The 17,643-nt window shown below is 36.9% G+C and overlaps 1 protein-coding gene across 1 annotated transcript in view; it reads left to right on the top strand.

Moving 5' to 3' along the window:
* The window catches only part of SYT1 (synaptotagmin 1), a 245,031-nt gene that overhangs the window by 114,330 nt on the left and 113,058 nt on the right, over window positions 1-17,643 (top strand). The window contains exon 7 of the mRNA XM_004384616.1: window positions 16,520-16,637. Within this exon, the coding sequence (XP_004384673.1) occupies window positions 16,520-16,637 (118 nt within the window). The remainder of the gene's footprint in view (window positions 1-16,519; window positions 16,638-17,643) is intronic.

Here is a 17,643-nt window from a genome sequence, read left to right as displayed (position 1 = left end):
TTTATGTAATTCTCAGTTCATTCATTTATTTTCCAAGAATTAATATGTACTTTAATGAAAATAAGGATTATTTCAGACTCTTAGTTTGTCCCTTTGCAAAACTTAATCAACAACAATGTTTACCACTTTTCTGGGGTAGATTTCCATGGAAAATCTTCAAATTATTTTAAAGACCTGGGTTGGTAAACATGCTTTAATGGAATTTCATATGTGAAAAAAAATATCTTTTTAAAATTTGTAATATTGATCTCCATTCTATAGCATATTGCATAATAAAACACTATGATAAAAGGTATCTGGTGAAATTGACCAGAAACTTGTGGGTCAGTTTTCTCATTTGCGTTTTCCAGAAACCTGCTTAGATTGCTTCATGAAAAATGTGAGCCCCAAAGTTGGAAGCCAGAATGGCATTACAAATAAAGAAGAAAATGGCAATAAACAAAACTATGTTGTAATTTAAAACGCCTTGGGTTACAATGCATAACATAAGCTTTTTTCAAACCATACTTTCTGGTAGTCATTTCTCATAAAAATCTGTAATATATGTTACATAACTAAAAAATCCCTGACATTTCAGCAGGGTCACGTCACCTGTCCGTCTGAATACATACAAAATGAGGCAAATAAGTTATACCTTTGTGCTTCCTTTGTCTGAAGATAATAGCTTTCACTCAGATTCATATAGCACTCATTTTTATACCGTACAATTTAGTGGCATCCATATTTCCATGCTAGAGACCATTGAATTCCCTGATGATGTTCTGATTTTCTTAACAATGAACACAAGTGAACTTTTCCCTAGGCAAAACAGATGGAACCAAATTGTTTCTGCAAAAATGAACAATTTGTGAAATCTTTGCAAATTGAATTCCAAATATAGAGATGATCTTGACTTCCTCTGTAACTCTGCCACAACATGCAATGTGTTTAAGGCCTACATGGGAAATACACTAATTAGTTGCATAACCTTTATGCAGATATGAATGAGAACAGAAGATCACTATGGAAGAGCTAAAAGTCAAAAACTCTGAAAAAGAAGGAATTTGCAGAAGGGACATCTTCACTAGGAATGTGTGAGGTTAACATAGATGTTGTTAGAGGTGTTTATTTATTGACTTTGAATTTGTTGTCATTAACCTTATTTTGTAAAGGAGGTAACTAAAGTTAAACAAATTTTATATTGCTTCAAGTCAGTTATGCAGCCAAGAATGAAAATCTGAATTCAACTTCCTTATCTAAAATTAACCCGTTGCCATTGAGTCAATTCCAACTCATAGCGACCCTGTAGGACAACTCTGTCCCATAGAACTGTCCCATAGGATTTCTGAGGAACAGCTGGTGGATTCAAACTGTTGCCCTTTTTGGTTAGCAGCCAAGCTCTTAACCACTGCACCACCAGGGCTCCATTCTATCTACAGATGGTTATATAATTCCCTTGGATATGACTAAAATGGCCACAATAATAATTAGATTTTATACCTAATCAGAAATGAAGATATTCCACCTCAGCTATGTGACATCAAGTAATGAACCATATTTAAAGAGGGTGCTTTTGCATCTTTACAAGAACCATCCACTCAATGTCTAAAAAATAATGAAGCAAAGTGGTAGGGGAAAAAAATCGCTATTCTACTGATATTAAACTAGCAAGAAAAATAATATCAAGGTCTTTCCTTTATAGAACAAGTTTAAAATTTCAAAACTCTTTTATGTCTAATTTCATTTAAGTCTCACAGATTCTTTAGTATAAAAGGTAGTTTTGTTACTGTCTACAAATCTAGTTACAATTTCTCTCCAATTACCAAGCCAGCCATATTTCCAATGATACTTATGTATCATTTTAAAAACCTACTCAGTCCTCTCAAAATATAATTGTTTTATCTTTGCCTCATTTACATTCTTATCATACCTGTTTCATCCCCCAACGATCTTTATGCATTGTCCTTTGCATTTCTACTTATGGAAAATCTTTATCCCCCAAATCCTAATAACATATTTTTTTGTCTTTACTTCTAATAAGAAATCCAAATATCTTAACTCAAAAAAAAAAGTATTGACTGTCAGCTATGTGCTAGACACAGCTATATATTTTTACATCGCGGCTGCATATAGCTTTCCATTTTATTCCTCACAATCTTGACTAACTCATTCCAAAATTTTTCTAACAACACAGAGACAAAGAATTCCCATTTTCCCTGTCCTATGGCTTTCCCTCAGTAAGACACAATCCCTCTTGGCCTGTGCTTTGTATTGATCCTTAGCCATATGCCAGATACTGTATTAGGCAAAATTAATTAAAGCACAGGTCCTGATTCATAAAAGAGGCAGATAGGTGTTAAATCGACATTTATAGTATAATGGAGCACTTGGAAAGATGTTATGGAACATAGAAGAATGGCTAGACTCTGTTGAAGATGGTCAGTGAAAGGCTCACTAAAGAGATGACAGTTGAGAATTAAGTAGGGGTCCTATAGAAAACCAAAGGGAGAAGGGGTATGCCAGGCAGAGGAAGCCACATGTTCAAAGGCCTGAAGGCAAAATAGAACATGGCGCAATCAAGAACCCGCAAGAGTAGTTCTCCTGGTTCTATTTTCTGCAACACCATATGAATCTACTTTCATGTAGTAACATTTCTATTGCATAAGTATATATCTCCTTTGATATTTCCTTGTCTAACACTTTTAACATCTTCCTTTTTATGCCCATGGCCTTTATCCCCTATCCTGGTATCGTCTTCATAGGTTGCCCCTTTGTAGTTTCAAAAATCTTTTCAAGTAAGACTACCCTTTCAATCAGCCTATCAAAAGTGTTAAGTGTGTCTGACCTCTGCCCTCCCATTTCCGCTGCTGCAATTCTTCTTGCTCATAAGTATTGGAAGAGCCAGGAACATTCACAAACCTGGTCTTTTTTCTTTTCCACTCTACATCCATACTCACACATATAACTCACATTCCCCCACTCTGTGTGGAACTCTTCCACTATTGGTGAGTATCTCCCAAGTACCCCCCAAGAATCCCCAAGTCAGTCACTTCAGGTACAGTAAATTCTCTCTTCATATTCAGCATTGTACTTTATTGAAAATTTCATTCCGCTTCTAGATTTTGGCACTGTTTGTCATTTGTATTACATATTCCTTCTAAAAGCAGCACTTTCTCTGTATCTGTGAGGCTTCATTGAGGGCTTCAAAGCTCTCTTTAGTGCCCTTTCTTCCATCTATTCCCTTATCCTGTATTCCTTTCTTCTGGGACTTGGGTTTCATGTACAGAAGACCTGTTATTTTTGTCTTCTTTGACCTTTCTTTGCATTGAATTCTCTGGTGTTCTTCTTTCTTCCCCCTCCTTTCTCTATTCCTCTGTGGACTTCAGACACAGGCCTCTCTTCTTGGGTGACACTTTTCCTTTCCTCTGTAAAATACATTTTCTCTGGCATTTTTATCTCCAGCTCTAGCTCTTTCTGACTTTATTGTTGTTAGTTACCATCAAGTCAATTCTGACTAGCTTGTCTAAATTCCTGCTGCACCTTCAAATCTATTTTGGAAGAAGTATAATTAATGTGTAGTATTGATAATATTTTCCTCCATTAAATCCATAACAGCTTCCTCTACCCCCACCCCTCCCACCAGAAGTACCCAATGACAATCTTTTTTTTAGAGGCCACCTAATCACATTTCTTTCTTGCCGAAGCGCCGCATGCTAGCTTCTTCTAATCTAAGACTTTCCTCTAGGTACGTTCTGTCTATGCAATTTGTCAAGACACATGTAAAGGACATCTCTGGGTACCCCAACAACAAAAGCTCATCTCTGTTTTGGATTAAAAGCAACTGAAAGGTAGCTAGCCCCATGTTGCCCTCAAAACCTTTCTATTTCTCATTTATATTTCCCTACCTTGATGGCAAATCTCTCTGCTGCTGTTAATGGGACTTTAATATATCATCTTTTTTTTTTTTTTTTTAACAATGAAATTGCCATTTGACCTACATGCACTATTCAGTCCTAAAGAGAACTAACAGTCTTTAGCCTTAGCTTGCTCAGGGAAATCACCACAGCTCCTCCTGCTTTTCCTTCTCTAGTCTATGAAATATATCCATTTTCTCTGTCATCTGAGGTTCACATCAAATTCTTTATTTCTGTGGATTTGAATTACTCCAAATACGTCTCCTGAGTTCTTCCCAGTCGAACTAGTAATTAGGGTTTCACCACAAAGTCCCTCACCAGGCAACTGTTCTCATCCCTTGTGAAGTGAATCCACAGCACACACACACACACACACAAACCTCTTTCAAAATCCTCCCACCGCTTTCCTCACCACTCCCGAGTTGTTGGATTTTCCTTATCTTCTTTCTTCCTCCTGTTCTCTTTTTAATGGAAGATAAAATAGACAAACCAGCATTTTTTCCCCTTCTCTCTCTTCCCAAACTTCTTTTCTCCCCTCTATCCCTTTCACTATTCTTCCCTCTGCCTTGCCTCCCCAACCCCAATTGATTGGCTTTTTTCTCCTGTCTTCCCTTTTTTTTTTTTCAAGATCCCCATTTGCTATCAACAGACCACATGGTCAGCTAAAGCCAGAAAGGAAGAAGTCAGGTTTGGCCCCTCTGACCTTGAGCAACTCTACTTTAAAAATAATTTTTCTCTCCTCACCAGCTAGTGGGTTATTACTATCCATTTTAATGGTGGGGAAAGGACTTGCTTAGAGTTCCCCCATGAGCTAACTAGAACTCAGGTCTGCTAAGCATTCAGCCTCTCCTTTTTTATTCACTCCTCCCAGATGAGACAGAGGAAAACCTTGCTGAGGCAATGGCATCTCGGAGTTGTGAGGCTATTGTCATCCCTTCTAGGGGTCATCTTGATTACCATCATCTGAGAACTTAAAAGAGAAGTGTGTTCTTCAGATACAACAGCACCCTGGCTTCTGAGCTTTCTCTGTCAAGACTCTATTTCCCCATGTTATCCTCTTAATCCTTGTTGGGATGCACCAGTAAATGTAGTAATGGAGTGACAGAACATCAGGATACAAAGTCTTTGCAGTTATTGAATATAGTTAGTGAAAAGATAAGGTTGCTCTATCAGTAAGTCTGTGTAAAAAACATTCAACTACATCTCTGTCACTACAGATGACACTTCTCAGGGTTAAAAGTGCCAAACCATGCTCTCCAAAAATTGTCTCACATTGTTTTTCATGAATGCTCTAGGCTCAATAGCCCACTTTCAGGCATTATATTTCTTTACAGTATCTCCTTTATAACTTCATAGGGCAAATCTGCACTTTCATTTAGAAATATACATTGCCCATATCTCAAAATGGAGCCCTGGTGGCATAGTGGTTAAGAGCTCGGCTGCTAACCAAAAGGCTGGCAGTTTGAATCCACCAGTCACTCTTTAAAAACCCTATAGAGCAGATGTGGCAGTTCTACTCTATCCTATAGGATTGCTATGAGTCAGAATCGACTTGATGGCAACAGGTTTGGTTTATATATATATATATATATATATATATATATTTCAAAATTACTTAGTATTCATATTTATACTTCAACAGAGGATAACTCTGGTTCACATATCCAAATCATTATTTGGGAGGAGCCACTTTCTCCTAGAGCCTCAAAGTCAGCTGAGGACAGGAAAATAGAACACTTGAAATTGAGTCTGACCCAGAAAATTAAGGACATGCAACTGGCAGAGGGACAATGGTAACGAGACAAAGCAATTTGGCACCTTCCGCACACTCTTCTCCATTATTTTTCTTCCTCTTTTCATGTACTTAGGCAATTGGTGATTTAGCTGGATTCCCACCTAGCTCTCATCTAACTGAAGCAGCACCTCACGCTATGGGGCCAGATCCACCATCTTCCCCATTTTTGCCATTTCTACTTACTTCGATAAATCTTCCACAACCCAAGAAACTATCAACTAAAATTTAATACTCTGATGGATTACCATGTCATCCACTAGGGGACAAAACAGTATTTTATATTATTTTACAGGGAGTCCTGGAGATGTAAAGCTTTATCTAAAGGGAATGAGTGATAGAATTTCAGGCACCGCAGCACTCAACAGCGTGAGAAATCTTTTCACAAAGACATTTCTGGGACTCATTCCCCCTACCTTCCAACCAAAATTCACATATGCAATTGCAAATTAGGTACCTCTGCTGCATAAATGGTTTACACTGGACTACTAACCTAAAGGTTGTTGGTTCAAACTCACCCAGTGGCTCCATGGAAAAAAGGCCTGGTGATCTGCTTCTGTAAAGATTGCAGCCAAGAAAACCCTATGATAACACATGGCGTCACCATCAGTCGAAATTGACTCTACAGCAACGGGTTTGATTTTTAATTGCAAATTACCACAAATTTAGCAACTTAAACACCCATTATTAGCTCACCTATTTATTAGCTCATTTACAATAAGCCACAGGTAGTTACAGTACAGTAAAATCATAGCAACATGTGATTTCCCAGCTGGAAGAATCTTCAGGGCTATGTCATCCAGTTTCATTTCATAAAGACAAAGAAAGTGAGATCCAGATAATTAAGTGATTGACCAAGTTTCACCTTCTTCAAATCCTTCTCATCAAGATCTTCCCTGACCTTCCTATTTCAGATTATACTCTCTATCTCTCTGCCTGCTTTATATTTCTCCATAGCACATACCAAAATCTAGCATACCTTATGTTTTACTTTATCTCGCTCACTGATTTTTGCATGATTTGTTGACTGCTTATCAATTTTATTTATAAGCCCCTATTATGTGTCTAGAACAGTGCCTGTCACATAAGAGGTGCTCAATAAATATCTGTTAAAAGAATGAATAACGAGCCAATGCCCACGTCTGGTGCTCTTTCTACCAATCTATACTGCAGTTTACTGTTGCTTACTTTTAATAGATATGTTGGTTTTCTATTTTATCGTCCTTGTTTTGAGCATGGAGTCCTGGTGGTGCAGTGGTTAAGAGCTCAGCTGCTAACCAAAAAGTCAGCAGTTCAAACCCACCAGCTGCTCCTTGGAAACCCTGTGGGGCAGTTCTACTCTGTCCTATAGGGTCTCTGTAACTTGGAATAGACTGGAAGGCAACGGGTTTGGTATTTTGAGCATTTCAGAATATCTGCTTTTCTATTTGTTAAGTATTATTTCTAACAGGAATACAAATGTATTTTAATCAAAATATAAATTAACGATATCACAAGAAAATTTTAACGATCTAAAGCATAAACTGGAAATCCATCGTTAATTAAATTACATGAATCTTACACTTACAGAAGAGTAACTTGGTTTAAGCTATCAAAGGACTTTGAACATGAATGCCTGTGCCTTGAACACTCTTGCCCTCTTCTTCACAGAGTTCACGTTTACTCCTCTTGCTGACCATTCATGTCTCAGCCCGCTGACAGCTCTTCCAGGACACTTATATGTGACCCCCACCCCACACACACTAGCTTTTAGGGCTAGCAATTTGGTTGGAATAGGGAAAGACAGAAGACTTGTTTTAAAGCTGCATTTGCATGGCAAGTACGTTGGTTTTATAAAGAACGTGCATTTGGGGTGGCTTAGGGAAACTGATAATGATTACTGGAGATATAAATCTCCAGTTAACATCCACCTCTCCTTAGTTCTGCCATTAGATCCCGGAAAGTTTCAACTGTCTCCTCTTCGCTCCCATAGCATTTGTGCCATTTCTGTGGTGCATTTAATGCACTATATTAGTGTCATCTTATTGATCTAGGTGTTCATGGAGTGTAGATTATTGACTAGAATGGTCTATGGTGGAACTCAATTATTTTTTCAATAAGTAATGAGTGAATTCAAACCTAATGGATTATATAGCATCCTCACAAATTAAGTATTCTAAGATACAACATACTGTCTCATTCATCTGAACAATTTACTGTGCATTTGTACACTAGGGCAACTTCAGTCCTTTTAGTCTGGGTACGTTCCACAGCAATATTTCACACTGTGACCATCTGGACCATTTGATGTAAATACTCATCTGGCAGAGATACTCCAGAGGTATGAGAGTAGTTGCAGGTATAAAATGAATTTGAAAGATACTACCACCCATAGGAAATATTTAAAGCCACCCATTCTCTTATTAATATTAAAAACATGCCATTGTCCTTTCTATAAAAGAAGAACATTTTATTATTTTTAAATGGGGAGTATGCAAATAGTCTGAATTTTCATTTTGCGAGACTGTTGAATCTCTGTTTATTTGGCACCTCTAAAAGGACTTCCAACCTCAGTGGAAAACCCTTTACCCATCATTAGAGAATCCATTGCCAATTTAGTACATAGAAAAACCTTTCTAAAATTAAAATAAATTGAATATGTCATTCTAGAATGTCACAGCATTAAGACAATTCAGGTACCTTTTTAAAATTCATTTAAAAGCACTGCATTTCTAACAAACATGTGAAATTAGCCCCATTTTGCAAAGGTCACTAAAGTGAATCCCTTTGTACCCATAAAATGATAGGCAGTTCTCTAGAAGCCATCAAATGTGTATTCATTTTAAATTGAGCTTTTCATTTATCCACTGGAGATGACCTCTGTTTTAATACCTACGATGCTTTTCAAAAAGGAGAAGTATTGCTGTAGTTGTTTATTAAATCACTAATTTGTGTCTACTCCATTCAGTGGCTGCTTTAAAAAAGAAATAATGAAATTATCAAGCTGCTCAGAACAAAGGTGCCTTCTGATTATCAGCTCCATATTCTAAAAGAGCAGGTTAATATCTCTGAATCTCACAGTTGGAACTTTCTAACACTAACCAGCAGTTTCCGCCTAGTGATCAAGGCAATTGACTAAAATAAATTATACATAAAGCTGAAATTCCTAATAGTAATAAGGCCCCTGCATGAGATAATCATCCCAGTAACAGCACTCATCTGTTGGCTACAAGTCTGCAGGGTCTTGAAATTATCTTATAAAAACTACACCTTCAGAAATGTTTTCATTTCTGGTTTCATGACAGGGCTGACTTGGCAACATCCATGGTACTAAGCATGAGGAGGAATTCAGAATATATTCATTAGTCAATTTGTTGATTAAATTGGAGACACACACTATTGATAGAGCAATAGTGTTGGTGCTGTTTACAAGCAATAGACAGGTGAGGTTTTCATTTAGATACAGTCAATTAACAATTATTTATAAGCCCTTACTATGTGCCTGGTGCTAGGCATAGAAAAGTAGTTTAAAGCACAATCCCTAATCTTCTGGAGTTTAGGGTGAGGGAAACTCACAGACATGAAATAAATAGGGGGAAAAATAATCCCGAAGCACCATACTACTGTATATAAAGCAATTTCTAGCAGAAATCCATGTGGGCTACAATAGTAAGGAGGTGCGTTATTACAGATATGGAATTTGAACTAGGGATTAATTTAATGGTTAGGAATGATTTTATTAGGCGAGAGGGAATAAAGGCATTGCAGGAGGATGTCTCACCCAAGCAAAGATCTGGCGATGATAAGGAATATAGCTCATTGAGATGTAGTAAGCGTTGTGATCAACCACCAAACTTTACCCATCTTCATGGTCAAGGCATGTATTCCTCTGGATGCCAAGAGTGTCGATGACTGACACCTTATAACTGACTTCCTCCTTCTCAGCATCACCCTCAGCTGGAGACCCTGTCCCAAGGATGTGAGGGAAGCCTGCATCCAATGATTGCTGGATATAGGAGTATAAAATCTCATTCCTGTTGCCTAATATCAGAACATCTCTGAAAGCTATCCCAGCTCCAGAGCTCCGCATAGAACCAGCTGAGCCATTTCAAGTGACTCCATCACAGCCCAACTTCTCTATCTGTTCAGTTCTGCTTCCCTCACTCCCAAACAGGTGTTGATTCCAAGGGCACTCCCCAATAAACCTTCTGCTTGCAAATCTCTGTCTCAGACTCAACTTCCAGGGAAATTTGACCTGTAACAGTAGAGTATACTGAGATCAACCTGACTATATTAGAGTGTAGGAAATCTGCATCTATTCATTCAACAAGCATATAAAGAGCCCTGTTCTGTGCCGGCACTATTCTCATGCTGGGGACACGGAAGTGAGTAAAACAAGCCTCTTCTCTCATAGAGCTGATATTCTGGTGAGGGAAATTTAAAAAAATATAATAGAATGTCAGATGATGATATGTGCTAGATAAAAAGGAAGCAGAGTAAAGGGATAGACAGTGTATGTGTTCAGGAGTGGATGGGGCTTTTTGTAGATACGGTGGCTATAGAAAAGCTCTCTAAAGAGTTGACATACAAACAGACAGATGAATAAAGTAATGGAACAACCATGGTATTATCTGAGAGAAGAGTATTCCAGGAAGAAGAGTAGCAAATGCAAAGACCCTGAAGTGAAAGTGTGCTTGGCATGTTTTGGAAAGAGTAAGGAACTTTATGAGATCAGGGGGATACAGGAGGAGTCGAGCTGAGGAAGTGTCAGATCATACAAGGCCTTTTAGCGTAAGGAATCCAGATTATCCTAAGTAAAACGGAAAATATTTGAGGTTTTTGAGTAGGAATGTCCCATGATCAGATTTACATTTTAAAATAGAGCATACTGAGTCTCAGTATACCTCTGAGTCTCAATGTCTTTATTTGTAAAATAGACATCACAGTACCTACATCACAAGACTATTGTGGCAAAAAATAGTCAGGGCTGTTAAGGAGCAGTAATGATCAGAGATGTAGATTTGGGTATCTTCTTTGTGTCTTTTGGTAAATTTCCTAAGAACCATTTTTGCTCCCCATTCTGATACTTCTACCAAAGAAAAACATTATTAAAAAATTAGAAAATCTTAAATTCTAGAATTTTTGAGTGATAAAATGTTTAATATCAAATGTTTGTATATTGCTACTCAACCTTCATTCTCTCAAGAGAGTTTAATGTGAACTGTCCATGTAAAACTATCAGATCACTCCAATTATTCTATGTATATGACAACAGATAGAGTAAAACCTTCATATGCTAGAACAAGATATATTTCAGACTCTAGGGGCAGACAGAATGCATCTTCAGGGGATGGCAGAGCAGTCAGGAATTCTACCACTTATATCCTACCCGCACGTGGCCAGAGTGCTTTCTCAGGATACATAGTCGGCTCCTCTTGCTTTGCATGAACCTCATCTGCAACGTATGAAAAACACATTGCAGTCATGTTTGGAAATACCCCAAATCAATTAATGATGGGTAAAATTAGCATGTAATAAGAGAAAGTTGCCTCAATTCTCAAACTCATTGTTCTAGAAAATTATCAGGGCTGATTTTTAAAGCATTAAAAAGGCATATACTTATACCTCAGATATTTAAAACTCAAAGGTTCATATGATTTGATATTTTCGTTGCCTTTTCCTAGACAGTGAGTTTTTCTTTATTTGCTTAATGCCATAAAGTATACGAATTCCAGAATAAAACAGTGATTAGCTTCCATATAGCTTGTAGATTCAGAATAAAATTTTAAAACATTGAAAAATAAAAACAATTAATAAATTTGTAAATATATATATCTGACTTGGCATATCAAATATGATAATTTTATGAAAAAATGAAATTTTATGTGTTTAAGTTCTCAAATTAATGAATTAAATGTAGGTCTATAAAGACTCTAAAAATAAGCACTTTTGCATATTTCTCTTTATCCCAAAAGATCCATTTTGATTTTTTTCTTGCAAACATTCATTTTCCCCCACCAGTCCATAGTTTAAAATTACAGATTACTTTGTATTTTTCTCCTGGTTTTTTAAATCTATAAGTGCTCTCTTGTGAAACTAAATAGTATGTAAAAATCTCAAAAAATTCCCTAGATATCATAAGATTAAACAATAAAATGGTACTGGAAGAAAGATTAGTTGTGACATTTCTTTGTTTAAGCAATTGAGATGCCCCTAAATTAATTGTGGGATTAGATTATGGACTATAAAGAGGGGCATCATTTAAGAGAGAGTGGTCACATCTGAAATGCTTTCTGACAGGGAACTATTTATTCCGGGGCAAATCAGTGTCTGAAATGCCTAATTAGACTGGTTAGAGCAACCTGATTCTGCAACATAGTGAGCTCCCCAGGGAAGCTATTGTGACGAACAGACAGAATCCTGCAAAAAGAAGCCTCCTCCTAATGAGCATTTTTCAACAGCAATTTTGTTCATTTACATTTCTCTTGTCTCATAAAGTTCAGACGAATTTGTCTGTACTTTGTATTAATTTCTATGGTAGTGCCTCCCATTTTGTATTTTCAGAGACTGTGAAAAGTAATTTGCCACTAGATTCTCCTGATGTGTAAATTAATTCCCAGGGGTGAGTAGGCAGGCAGGTGAATTCGGCGCATTACAAGTAACTCTCTATTATTTACACTAATGGGAGGGAGCTACGACCTAGATAGTTCAAAATGGAGGTGCTATCTAAAATATCCATCTACTTAGTATTGAAAATGTGTGGAGAGTGATAATCCAGATGAGAAGCCTATCTTCAAGGAGTTTACAATTTTGTAGGGAATTAAGGCATGTACACAATATGATTTTTAAAAGGGTGGGAGGCGCCTCAGAGACATAAGAGATACATAGGATGTATCCCATAAGATGCTATGGGAACTCAAGAAATGAAAGAATTGGTGCCATAAACAGATATGGTGATATTTCCAACAGAAGCATTACTGAAGCAGAAAGAGGCACCATTTTATGCAAATACACACACACACATTGAATATATTCACCATCAATCAACTCGATCTAATTGACATTTGTAGAATACTTCATCCAACAGTAGCAGAATTTACATGGTTCTCAAGTTCACATGGAACTTTTACCAAGATAGACGTATCTGGGCCATAAAACACAAATAAGCAATTTTAAAAGAATAGAAATCATACAAAGTATGCTCTCAGACCACAGTGGAATTAAACTAGAAGTCAATAGCAGAAAGGGTAGCTGGAAAATACCAAAATATTTAGAGAATAAACAACACACTTCTAAAGAAAAATATGAGTCAAAGAAGAAGTCGCAAGAAAAATTAAGAAATATCTTGAATTAAATGAAAATGAAAATACAATTAATCAAAATTTGTGGGATGCAGCAAAAGCAGGGCTCAGAGGGAAATGTGTAGTATTGAATGCATGTATCAGTAAAGAAGAAAGATCTAAAATCAATTATCTAAGCTTCAAATTTAGGAAACTAGGGGGAAAAAAAAGACTAAATTAAATCCAAAGTAAGCAGAAGAAATAAAATAACAACACAAAAATCAATTAAAATTAAAACAGGAAGTTAGTAGAGAAAACCAACAAAACCAAAAGCTGGTTCTTTGAAAAGTTTCATATACTGCTTCCCATGTATAGATAAATCATAAACAGGTAAATATCCTTTACTTTTTGAAAAATGGATATAACAATTGCCCCCCAAATTAATTACATTTCTTTGCATTGTTAAACTATATCCGGGCAGTAATTTCCACACTTGGAGACTCTGGCTGATTTAGTACATATGTCAAATTATAGATAAGTACAGTCATAATAAGAGTATAACATATGAGCTCCTTAGGAGATGGCCTTCTGTACCTCATCTTTATGTTAAAGAAGGAGTGTGTAGAAGTCTGCTGAAATCTAACATAACCATTGCCTTCTTTTGAAATCAGAATTCACATTTTGGGGCAAAAAGACACTAAGAAATGAACACTGATTTGCCAGGGAATAAATAGTTCCCCGTCAGAAAGCATTTCAGATGTGATCGCTCCCTCTTAAATGACGTCTCTCCTTAGAGCGTATAATCTAATCCCACAATTAATTTAGAGGTATCTCAACTGCTTTAATCAAAGAAATGTCACAACCAATCTTTTTTTTTTTTTTTTGCTGTCCCTAATTAGATTTAAAACAAAATATACTTACAGCAATAACTTAAAAAGTACAAAGATTCCACTTGGCTTAGTTAATTCTTATCACAAACATGTATTTGAAATCATACAATTTATACTTTCATACAGAAAGATGATGTCTGTTTCTCTTCTAAAAAAGAAAATCTCAACTCGTGTGTTGGATTATCAATTCTAAAGAGTAGCATTAGTGCAATGAAATCAGATTTATCAGTCAAAAATTCAGAACAGGAATTAGTGTTAAGCTCTTCTACAATGAAACATTCAAAACATTGCCAACCTGAAGTTTTCCACACAATGTGTTATATTTCAAGTCCCATGGGGGCAATTATCTATAATGAGATTAAGAACATACTTAACCTGGGTTCAGGTTGGCACTGTTTCCGGTGGGTGAGTAAACATTTTCTTGATAGCCCCAATGAAGGGTTTGAGACTTAGACTGTTGTATGATGTAAACAACATGGATTTTTTTTTTTAATTTGATAATATCTACTGCATTATACAGTTATAAAACAAGTAAAATAATTCTTTGTCAGACTACAGTCTCCATTATCTGAGGAGGGTACAGGGAACCACATGATACTCTTCTGTCTCTCACGTTTATACATAGGAATGTGAATTCTACCTGTGTTGAACGATAGTGTGATACTTCATTAGTAATATTTGAGAATAAGGCTCAAGGTAGGAGAACTGATATGAGCACATTTTGAAAAAAAGATTAAAAGTTCTATATATTCCCATCATTTTAAACTCTGAATCAGTTGTTCAAAACTGCCAGTGTACAGAATCGGTGAATGTTCTTTGGGCCTAAAATATGGCACCGATGAAATGACTTCAGGGGTAGATGATGCTTTGCTTTAAATTACTACGTGATTCCATTTTCCAAACAGCCGTCAGATTTCTATAACTTTTAAAATAAGGGAAAAAGTAAGTTAGATCTCACCTGAAATGAGTAAAACTAAAATTATCAATCATGCAAAAACACAGTTCACTGCATTTCAGCTATTAGAAATTCAGAGAATTTATCATCAATAAATACAATTTAATGGAAAACAGATGCAAGTCTTTTTCTCCAAGAACCTAGACATAAAGAACTAGATATAATCTTATTTGAAATGTAAAAAGACAAAAATTTAGGTAGGCTAATTTTACTTTAAAAAAAGTGTTAGGCTCTTTTAAACACTATTTAATAAAGTTGTGAAATTTTGCAAATAGCTTTGCAGTGCTATTTAGAGTGCAAAGTCACTAAGAAAGTCAACTTGATCTCATTTCCTGTAATGTTGAATTATAGATTTATTTCCTTAAGTGTTAAAAATATAGATGGAATTTTTTAAAAACTGAAATGAATCACTGTAAAAAGGTAGTAGTAGTAATAGTAGCATCAGAACCTGTCTAACTTCAGGGAGGATAACACGAATCAAGATCAGTGCAAGGCTGGCTCCTATGAGGAGGAGGTCAGACATACCTCCACTCTCCAAACTTTTTACCAATTCTGACACCAACCATCCCTCCTACGACACTCTCTACTTCTCTGCTGGGTTTGATAATCTGTTGCAATTGCCACACAGAACTCACAGACCATACCTACAATTAAGTGGTTTATTAGGAAGCAACAGGGTAAAACTCGAGATCAGGATCAACAGGCTACAACTTGGAATCAGGATCAGGAAGCATGTAGGCAAAGTCTCCCTTCTTCAGGGCTCCTCTCAGCCCGCTGAGGGCAGGCTCCTCTTGGCCTGCCACCTATCACCACTGGGCCCCTTCCAGGCCTGTCACCGTCTTCAGTGTTACAGCCCTTGATCCATGTTACAGCTCTTTTAGGGGGTTGCTTTCCTCCTGTCTCTCTCTGCTTCTCTCTTGTTTCTTCCTTCTACTTCTTCCTGGTGCTTCTCTTCCTGCTTCTTTCTGTCTCAAAAACCTCTGTGGGGCTGGCTGCTTAAATATACAAACTCCTTGTCCATTTCAAGACATGGCACTCCCACCAGGGCCATGAACTGACCAATCACCTCTCTGTAGGCCAGAAACATTTCATTTGCATAGTAGGCTACAACTTACCTCATTTGTATAGTCTATTGACCAATCCCCACAAGGTGCATCTCAATCACAGGGCAGGTTGCAGCCCAAGAGCAAACAAAAAGAATCAAACCAAGTTGATTACAGCTTGCCTAGGAAATATCAATCAACCTGGACAAAAGTAACACTTTGGGGTAGAAAACTAGGGCAAGGTAACTCCTCAGAGCTTAGGGGAAAAATCTCTCAAACTGTTTTTCCAAAGAACCAAGTCGAAAGGCCACATAAAGGAACTCATTTCATCACAATTACAGTCACTCTTGATGATATCTTGGTGAATGAAAGACCACTGTGTAAATGCCAATGGAACTAAGAGTTTTCAAAGTCTAACGGTCATAATCCTTCTCCTGAGAAATTTGAAATGTATATACGAACAAACTGGAGTGCCGGTGGCACAGTGGTTAAGAGCTCGGCTGCTAACCAAAAGGTCAGCAGTTCAAATCCACCAGCCGCTCACTGGAAACCCTATGAGGCAGTTCTACTCTGTCCTGTAGTGTTGCTAGGAGTCAGAATCAACTTGATGGCCATCGGTTTTGGATGTACAAACTATATCCCCCTTTATTTTAAGATTTATTGATACCTTCTTATTGGTTTTTATAGCAAGAGAAACTGGGTGATATCTGCTTCTCCCTTCGCTATGTGCCTACTGCTGGTAAACTGACTGTCGTCATTCTGGAGGCCAAGAACCTGAAGAAGATGGATGTGGGTGGCTTATCTGGTAAGTCTGTGATGTTTATTGATTTTTTTTAAATGCTGTTCATCATGGATACCAAATGCATAGCACACCTGCTGTGACTTCCCACTCCTTATTGATCATAGTTCTCTTTCCTACGGAGCCTGGAAGCAGTTTCAGAACTCATCCCAACACAGCACCCCAGGAAGTCACTCTCAATCTACCGGAATTGATACATAAGAAAAACCTATCTTCCTGGTGCATAACCAAAGTATCCATTCTCAGCTTGGCAGCATTGAAAGCTGGCAATTTTGTGTTTCTCTTCTGAAAGGAAATAGTTTTGCTGAGTTTTGGTTTGGGGGTTTGTTGTTGTTTTTGGTCAAAATTCATCATGATATAAAAAATAGTGTTTTATCTGAGACTTATTAGGTATTGGAAAGCCTAACAGCTTTTTACAATACCATTTTATTAAGAATTTAGCATTTCAAATATACATGAACAATTAAATCTCTGTGTGAATCCTGATGGTAATGCATTTATTTTCTCTAATTTATGGGAGAGGATGGGGAGACTTTCGCATAGAAACTTCTATATAGACCAGCCTTAGTAAAACATGGTAAGTAAAGTATACTCCTGCTCAAAAGCAAAGTCAACTCAAGGCCTTGTCACTTCCACCACTGAATATACATTTTTTTCCTTCTCTATGTGATTAAATCAATTATATTTCTATTTTCCACTAAATCATTAAAGTGTGAGGAATTTTCTTGATATGTCCCAAGGTCATTATAAATATAGTCATTGTTTGTAGCTGTGGAATTCAAATCAGCATTACTGGTTATTTAATGCTTTCTCCAATAAAAGTATTGCCAACTTCAAAAGATTACCCTAATGCAGCATGGTGATTTTATATTCTAAAGCAAAACAGCTAAAAAACTGCTAAAGCTGAATTTCCATTTCCTGGATCACTGATTTGTCAACCACATTCTCCTACTGCCTAAGTTTTTGTCTCTTTATAAATAAGTCACCTAGGGAAGTTTCATTAATTCTTTCA

The sequence above is a fragment of the Trichechus manatus genome, unplaced genomic scaffold (genome assembly GCF_000243295.1).
Source record: "Trichechus manatus latirostris isolate Lorelei unplaced genomic scaffold, TriManLat1.0 scaffold00125, whole genome shotgun sequence".
Classification (NCBI taxonomy): domain Eukaryota; kingdom Metazoa; phylum Chordata; class Mammalia; order Sirenia; family Trichechidae; genus Trichechus; species Trichechus manatus.
The sequence above is the reverse complement of the archived record's forward strand: the minus strand, read 5'-3'. Positions and strand labels throughout refer to the sequence as shown.